The sequence below is a fragment of the Cibotium barometz genome, chromosome 42 (assembly GCF_041138505.1).
Source record: "Cibotium barometz isolate CiBa-2024 chromosome 42, ASM4113850v1, whole genome shotgun sequence".
Lineage (NCBI taxonomy): Eukaryota > Viridiplantae > Streptophyta > Polypodiopsida > Cyatheales > Cibotiaceae > Cibotium > Cibotium barometz.
Window position 1 is genome coordinate 45239276 of NC_141087.1, and position 8327 is coordinate 45247602.

Sequence of the window (8327 nt, forward strand, 5' to 3'; positions counted from 1 at the left end):
AAAAACCAGAGTGCAGTTTCTGGTAAAATCGTGTGTTTGGCAAGATATCAAATGATGGGATAACTCAGATTGTGGCTGAGAAGCTCGACAAGAATAACTTCCATGCTTGGAGGTTCAGGTTGACGAATTTCCTGATGGGAAAAGGCTATTGGGACTACATAGAAGGTGAGCATGAAGAGGCACCAGAGATACCCGATATAAATCCGACTGCTGCAGATGTGAAAGAGTTTAAAGACTGGAACCAAGGAGCCAGGAAGGTTATGTATTGGCTATCCATTAGTATACAGGACACCATGATTGGGCACATTCAGGATGCCAAGTCCCCCAAGGTGCCATATGAACGAGAGCCTATTTGCTGCCACCCGTGTATGACCAGAATTGTGTCTTATCCATGGGACTGTCACTTCATGGTAGGACTGATATTTTTGCGACCTTGTCTATGGGATTGTCACTCGATAGAAAGACCCATGCCAGGATGTGTGTTCTGCCTATGGGACTGTCACTCCATAGAAAAACCAAGACTTCACATTTCAGTCGCGCCAGTTTTGTGCCCGACAAGAAATCCTTGTACCAGTTTCATGAAAGGGAGATTTCATCCATTACATGTGCAAATGCATTTATGTTTGTATGCATAAACTTGTTTTCGCATGACTTGTTTTCGTGTGTTTGCTTGCTATGACTTGTCAGTACACTGGACAGGGACGCCGCCCTCACCTTTAGAGGAGCCAGTGAAGGTCATGTGGGTATGAGGAAAAACAAGGAGCAAAGCTAACTTGGGAGCACCTGGTATTTCTCCCACCGCGGTGCTTCACCGTGCCAGGTGTTAGTACGGGGGTGCCTATTTGTGCACAGTCCCAAAAGACCAGTGAGGGCAGGTGTTCACCCAGTGAAGGTGGGGAACTGCCTGTGATTTGGTCTACTACGACAATTGATTTTTCATCAACAAAATCTTATTGTCTTTCAGTTGTTCTCACTCCATGTTATGAAGGAATCTGGCCATGAGGCCCATGAACACTTGTATATATAAATACTCCTCTGCTCCACTCTTCTTCTCTCAAAAGCCAGCTCCTAACAAAGATTTCTCTCCCTACTAAACTATCACCTTGAGGTTTCACATGTCTGGACTTGCTATAAATGAGGTTTATTTAGCGAGCATAAACTGAGCTACCATTCATGTGGCACAATAGCCTTTATTTGATTAAAAGGGATGCCTTCGCACACGAGGCTAGATTTTTTTTATTTTATTTTTTTTTGTATTGTGAGAGTTGGTACTGAAAGTACTTGGGTAGATTCGAACCCACTACCTCCACATCGAGAGGTAGGGGCACTACCGCTACACTATAGTGCAGGAGGCTAAGGGCACCACGGAGTCCACACATCAGTGATGTAGTTAACCTTTGACTATCATTGTGCAACCTAAACTCTATTTTATTGAAGAGAGTGGTCATTTGAACACACATGGATGCTTAAACTAGCTCCAGCCCTCTGCACCAGGCATCATGGACGACGCATTGCAATACCATTGCACTTGTAGGTACAATGCATCAATGCTTGACAGAGAAAGCATGGCAGCTACGTTGAGATGCCAAGCTTACAAATGTGGGAGTAGGTTAATTTGCAGGTAGACCATGCATTTTGAAAGGCAGTATACTCGTCATGAGAAACCCCTTTACCTGAATCAAATAAAGGAATACCACATAAGCTTTAGCTGCTTTACAGCCTTCCTGGAAAGTGAGGCGAGTACTTCTAAAGGAAATGATATTTTTACAGAACTGGCAAAAAAAAAACTCAATTTACATGGGAAGAGCCTAATCCAGACCCCATCAACAGTACCCTCACTTTATGGGTTTCTCCACAGCACAAGAATTGATCCATTCAGACAGCATCAGGTTCCATGCATATAAAGCCAGGTGAAAAGACTAGTTGTATCAGCTCTCTCGCTCGAGAATTAGAGTGACCGGACCATCTGCAACAAAGCTCGACTGTATGGCACCCATTGTTTCAGCCCAAGTTCTGCCCTCAACGTCAAACAGTAAAATAACACGTTGGGGAGCCCTGAGGCCAAACAGGTCAACTACAATGTTCACCTGTGATGTGCAAACACATGGGCGTGAGCATCTTGTACGGCCGCCAAGAGCAAGGGGGATGTATTGAAAACATATGCCAACCTCAAACTGAAAATAGAGATCACTACATGGGCATATGATTCTTTGTAGTAAAAGAAATAGTACTCACTGTGGTAGTTGCAAGTAACAAATCCCCCACTTTCACTCTGCCACCATACATGACCTTTCCGTGGCTGCCTTCTCTACCTCTTTGGCTTTCAAACAGCTGGTTGACACGAGCAGCACGGTCAGCATTGCCATTGGGAATGAGCTCTGCTACGAAAATACGCCTGGTAGCCATCTTGCTGAGCTCAAAGACAATCCCCATGGGCTTGGGGAGGGTTACCTGAATACATGGCATATAACGGGCACACATGAACCCCCTTATGATCTGGGTGAACATAGCTCAAAGACGATCCCCAGGGGCCTTGGGCAGGTACATAGCATGTAAATAGCATGTAAAGGGCACACATGAACCTCCTTATGCATTGAAAAAAAAAAAAAAAAGCCACAAGGTCTTGCTCTTACCACCACGATGTTGCTCGAAGGGCCCAGCTTCCTTTTGATGGGAAAGGCTCGCTCAACGAGGTTTCCGACGGGGCCCACTCCGACCTTCACCTGCGCCGGCCGGGCGTCGCTGCTGCTACTGCTCTTGTCGCAGGACAAGACGTGAGGAAACCTAGTGTTTGGGAGTGGATTGTGGCCAGGCTGATCCTGCACCACCACGCCGCCCAACCTCATCACAGCAGCCATCCTCGTATCCTGGCCGGTTTTCCCACTTTCTTTTCATTTTTCTTTTTCTTTTTTTAAGACGTGGTACAATGCCATGTTTCACCAAACTAGTTAAATTTTTTTAAATGTAGAGGATATGAAACTAGTGATCGCCATGTGATCATTAATCAATGCCTAATGTTCACGAGCTTGATTTGAAGGTCTACTCCATGCTAGACATGTGGCATGCCCTAGCTCTTCCTCCTCCCCACACCCTTGCCTCTTGTGTGCACACAAACAGAGAGGTGCCCCTCCCATCCTAGCAACCCCTTGCCTGTAATCTTGTCCTTGTAACAACTCAAGACACACCATATTCTAGAGACTATGCATGAGCTTCAATATGCACTCCTTAGGACAATTCATTTTGTGTTTCTCTTCGCGCGCAGGTCCTCCCATCCTGGCACCTACAGTCCTATCCCTGCATCTAGTGAGAGAACAAACTTCAAAGGCTCTATCATGCCTGTCTATGGTGCGAGTGAGAGAGAGGTTCCGCACACACGCACGCACGCACAGTCCCCCCCAAAGAGAACGTATATGGGCATGCACACGAAAGGGAATTTTGGAGAAAATCAAGGAATTTATATTTAAGGAAGATTTATTGAAACATTTGAAAATGAAAAAACAAGGCTTAAAGAAAATCATACAAAAAAACAAAGGCTCTGTCATGCATGCCTATGGTACGAGTGTGAGAGAGGTTCCACACACGCGCGCGCGCACACACACAAAGAGAACGTATATGGGCATGCACTTAAAAGGGAGAAAATCAAGGAATTTATATTTAATGAAGATTTATTGAAACATTTGAAAATGAAAAACAAGGCTTAAAGAAAATCATACAAAGTAGGGAGGAGCCCAAGGGCAAGGAGAGCAAGGTGAGAGTGCAGGATAGGGACAACAAGATAAAGCTATAAATACCCAAAAAAAGGGGGGGGGGGAAGAGATACAAATTAGACCTCTACAAGATATGCTTGATGAGTTCTAAATGTAGAGAAGAGTTGAACCTAATCCAATTCCAGTCTACAGAGACTGAAATTGCAAGATAGGGCCAACAAGATGAAGCTGTAAATACCAAAAAAAGGGGGGGGAAGAAATACAAATTGGACCTTTACAAGATGTGCTTATTGATGAGTTTAGGATGTAGAAGAATTGAACCCCCTCCAATTCTACTCTACAGAGACTGAACCATCCGTATACCTTCATCAAAGGTTGATGACTTGTGAGAAAGATTTGATTCTAGAGGTTATGCTCCAAATAATGTACCATATCCAGTTTCTATGCGGTGAAGGAGGTCAAGAAATAATCAATGTTTCTATGTTATGGATCTTGATTAGTAAGAATAGGGGCCTATTTGGAACCGACTAGTGCACCACTTCTAGTTTCCATGTGAAGGCTAAGAAATGATCAATGTTTCTATGTTACTAATCTTAATCGGCAAGAATGGGGGCCTATTTGGAAAACGAACTAGTACACCATTTTCTAGTTTAAATAGGAAGCCCCATTCTGGGGGGCTATCTTGGAACCAAATAAGTCATGACTTCAACAACAAACTAAATGACAAGTGGCAGGACTTGAAGGGAAAGTTCCTAGCTTGGGACAGAAATCACAAGTTGAAGGCCTGGTTTTCTCATATCATAGAAGGTAACTCTTTTCACATATCTTTGTCTTGCATCTTTTCCATGAGAATTTGCATTGTGTGTGATTATCATGCTTACTTGTGGGTATGATACGCTATAGCTTATTTAATAATGGCAACTCACCCTTATCTTACTTGTGGGTATGATACACTATAGCTTATTCAGTAATGGCAACTCGCCATATCAATGTGAGATGCCAATTCGTTAAGGTGGATGAATCTCAAGAGGGAGGGCTTGTACTTGCCTTAATATCAACCCACAAGTAAGATCACTACTTATTATACTCTTTGTAGTGCTGGTTCTTACCTTAAAATCTCAATAGGGAGAGTCGGTACTTGCCTTAAAATTAACCCACAAGTAAGATACACTAGTTATTATACTCTCTGTAGAGTGCAACTTTCCTTTAAGATCTAATCACACTGCATTTTGGTTTTAAAGACTTGTTCGAGCGTATGTGGAGCCTTCATATGGACACACTGAGTCTTCCTCTTTCAAAAATTTGGCATGGTGGACAAATCCTCACTTCTCGAGCTGTTGTGTGAAGAGGATAAGAGATGGGAGATGGTGATAGTAGAAAGAAAGAATAGCAACCCATGGTACACAACATTGTGGTTGCCATCCTAGTGCAGAAGGTATCTATCTATGTATCTATGTAAAGTAGAAATGTATCTATGTGGAAGGTATCTACATAGATGCATAATGTTCTCATTCTTGTCTTTAAAGAATGATGATTTTTGGATGTTACTGGTCTTCAAGATGAGACTCAAACGATGAGGAGTGGCAAGTTCACTAAGGATGTAAAGCACATGGAAGTTCGCTTTCGTGGTCAAACCTACAAAATGGTTCTTGTTTCCAATCCCACAAATGGAGATGGATTGAGATGGATTCTTCCATCTTTTATTTAGTCATGATTGGAATCAAAATGGGGCACTTTTGAGGGTAGATATTAGCCTTATCTTGTCTCAACCCTGATAGGTAATAAATATTTCTCTCTCTAGGCACTAGTTGTGCAAAGTATTTCTATCATTGATGCTAATAATTTTCTCTACTTGGCCACGATAATAGGAAGAAGGAGCTTTTACAACATATGATTATCAAAAGTGGAAAGGATATGGTTGCATCTGTCAAGTATTAAGATAAGGAAAAGATTTGACTCTATGTGAAAAACAAGACATATTGGCAGTGCTTGCTTGAGAGCGAGGCAATTCCATCATCAAAAAATACATAACAAGTGGATACGATCTTTTTGTAAAACCAAGTGGTTGTTGAGGATGTCATATAAGGTCAAGGCATGGAGAGACATGAGAAAGAGGGAAGCATGTACCTCTCAGCATGGGCAAATAGAGCATACCTATTTATTTGGGATACATCAATAGAGACATGTCTATTTTGGATACATCAATATGTGTCCTTGTCACTAAGCAGAGAGTCTTTCCCTCACATAGTGGTAATGCACCTCAATGTGCTTAGTGTGAGCATGAAACACTGGGTTCCTCGTAACTACTAATGCACTCTGGCTGTCAGTGACAATGGTAGTGCGAGATAACTTTCCAACACACCCAAATCAGCCATAAGACGTCTGAGCCACACACACTCAACTGTAGCTGTAAACGCTGCCCTGTACTCGGCTTCATAGCTGTAAACGCTGCCCTGTACTCGGCTTCATAGCTGGAAGTGGCCACTGTAGGCTGCTTCTTGCTGAGCCATGATGTACATGAATCACCAAGGCGAAAGCAAAACCCACTAGTGGACACTCGTGTGTCATAACATCCAGCCCAATCTGAATCACTAAAAGCATGCAGCTATGACTCACCCCCTTTTGGATAAAACAATCCAAAATATTGAGTGCCCTGTAAAAAGTGGAAAACCCGCTTAACAACTTGCCAATGCTTCATACATGGGCTATGCATAAATCTGCTCAACTGTGAGACCGCATACTGTATATCTGGTCTCGTGTTGCATACATAAAGAAGGGATCCAATAGCCCCTTGATAGAAACTAGCATCAAAAGAGTCTCCTACATCTTGAAGACTAAGTCGAGTACCTGTCTCCATAGTTGTAGCCACAAGTTTACAGCCTTCAAGATTAAACCTCTTCAATAGCTTCTATATATGTTTAGACTGCAGCATAACAATGCCATCATTGCACTGCATAAACTGAATCCCCAAATAGTAATGCAAGGGCCCCAAATCTAACATCTCAAACAATGACTGCAAATCAGCCTTAAAATCTTGAAATCTGATCTATATTGGGTCCCGTGAGCAGCATGTAATCAATGTATAGAACGATGACAAAAATGTGTCCTTACTCCTCTTCACATAGAGGGTACTCTCTGTTGGACTATTGCAAAAATCATTTGCAACCAAGTATGCATGAATCTTCTCATACCATGCTCTAGGAGCTTGCTTAAGGCCATAAAGAGCTTTTTTTAACCTGCATACTTTAGACTCTTCTCCTTTCACATCAAAACCAGGAGGTTACGATACATACACCTCCTCATGTAAATCACCATTCAAGAATGCGGTCTTAATGTCCAATTGATGTACATTCCACCCATGATATGCTGCCAAAGCAATGAGACACTTAATGGTAGTCATACGAGATGTGGGTGCAAAGTTCTCATCATAATCAATGCCCTTTTTGGGCATACCCCTTTGCAACAAGTCTGGCCTTGTAACGATCAATGCTACCATCTACTTTGCGTTTTGACTTATAAACCCACCTAGTACTAATGGCCTTCTTGCCACCATGAGGTAGATCTGTCAAATACCAAGTGTCATTCTTGAGTATAGAGTTATACTCGTCCTGCATATAGCATGCAATGATCATCATCATGTGCTTCCTCAAAGGAAACAGTTTCCTCCTCATTACATAAAGTAGAAATGAGAACATGATCCACATGAGAATAATCTACATGATGAGAACCGCACGAGTTCTGCTAGGTAAAGAAACTGCCAACTTGCTATCCCTCACTGTCTACAACAAGCCATTTCGGCATACGCCTAGATTCTTCTATGGCTACTCTCTCCTCATCCACTACATCCTCAATAATTGCCTCATTAAAAGGCTGACTTTGCACTTGCAAAGGATGAATTTCAGCACTTGGTTGAGCATGCAATTGCTCTACATATGGCTGGCCTCCATTAAACAAAGGTAGGAGCGAATCAAACATGTCCTATGAGCATACATTCTGCTATTTTTGCATGAAAGCATAAGCTGAACTGAGTTTTCGACAAAAACAACATCTATACTTACCAAAATCCGCTTTAAGGCCGGATGGTAGAGTCTATATCCCTTGCTTTCTAAACTATATCCCACAAATATGCATTTAACTGCCTTATCATCAAGCTTACTGCATTGTTGGTTAGCCACAAGAGCATAATCAAGACAACCAAAAACTCGCAAATGAGCCACAGAAGGCTTCCTGCCATGCCAAGCTTCATAAGGAGTTTTAGACTGCAAGGCCTTGGTAGGGCATTTGTTCAACACATAGTTTGCACACATAGTTGCCTCTAACCAAAAACCATAAGGTAAATATTGGACTTTCACCATACATTGTGCCATCTCCATGAGAGATCTATTATTCCTCTCAGCCACACCATTTTGCTGAGGTGTGTATGGCACTATACATTGATGCCTTATGCCTTTTTTAGCCATATATGCATGAAATTCCTTGGACATATACTCCCCCCCTCAATCTGAACGAAGGGTGCCAACTTTACATTCACATGCATTTTTAGCCATGGATACGAAGTGCCTAAAGCACATAAAAACCTCTAACTTTTGCTTTAATGGATACACTCAACTATATCTGGAG

General features: G+C 42.3%; 1 protein-coding gene across 2 annotated transcripts; it reads right to left on the reverse strand.

Moving 5' to 3' along the window:
- Nucleotides 1–1379: 1379 nt before the first annotated feature.
- Nucleotides 1380–2911, reverse strand: LOC147614538 (uncharacterized). 2 transcript variants are annotated; one of them, XR_015263040.1, is made up of 4 exons: nt 2634–2911; nt 2236–2451; nt 1798–2087; nt 1380–1673 (listed from the first exon to the last, which is right to left on the reverse strand). XR_015263040.1 is itself a non-coding variant. In XM_086780472.1 (3 exons), the coding sequence occupies exons 1-3, from the start codon at nt 2856–2858 to the stop codon at nt 1929–1931; spliced, it is 600 nt and encodes a 199-aa protein (XP_086636598.1). In that variant the 5' UTR covers nt 2859–2911; the 3' UTR covers nt 1655–1928. The 2 variants fall into 2 exon arrangements, 1 of the variants encoding a protein (XP_086636598.1); XM_086780472.1 differs by having other exon boundaries at nt 1655–2087.
- Between the last annotated feature and the right edge of the window lie 5416 nt (nt 2912–8327).

Bases quoted from the DNA above. Each gene is read 5' to 3' on its own strand.
- LOC147614538 (XM_086780472.1), bottom strand. From the start codon at position 2,858: ATGGCTGCTGTGATGAGGTTGGGCGGCGTGGTGGTGCAGGATCAGCCT. The intron at 2,452-2,633 runs GTAAGAGCAAGA...CCATGTATTCAG, and splicing joins CTTCGAGCAACATCGTGGTG to GTAACCCTCCCCAAGCCCAT. The intron at 2,088-2,235 runs GTGAGTACTATT...TGCACATCACAG, and splicing joins TGTTACTTGCAACTACCACA to GTGAACATTGTAGTTGACCT.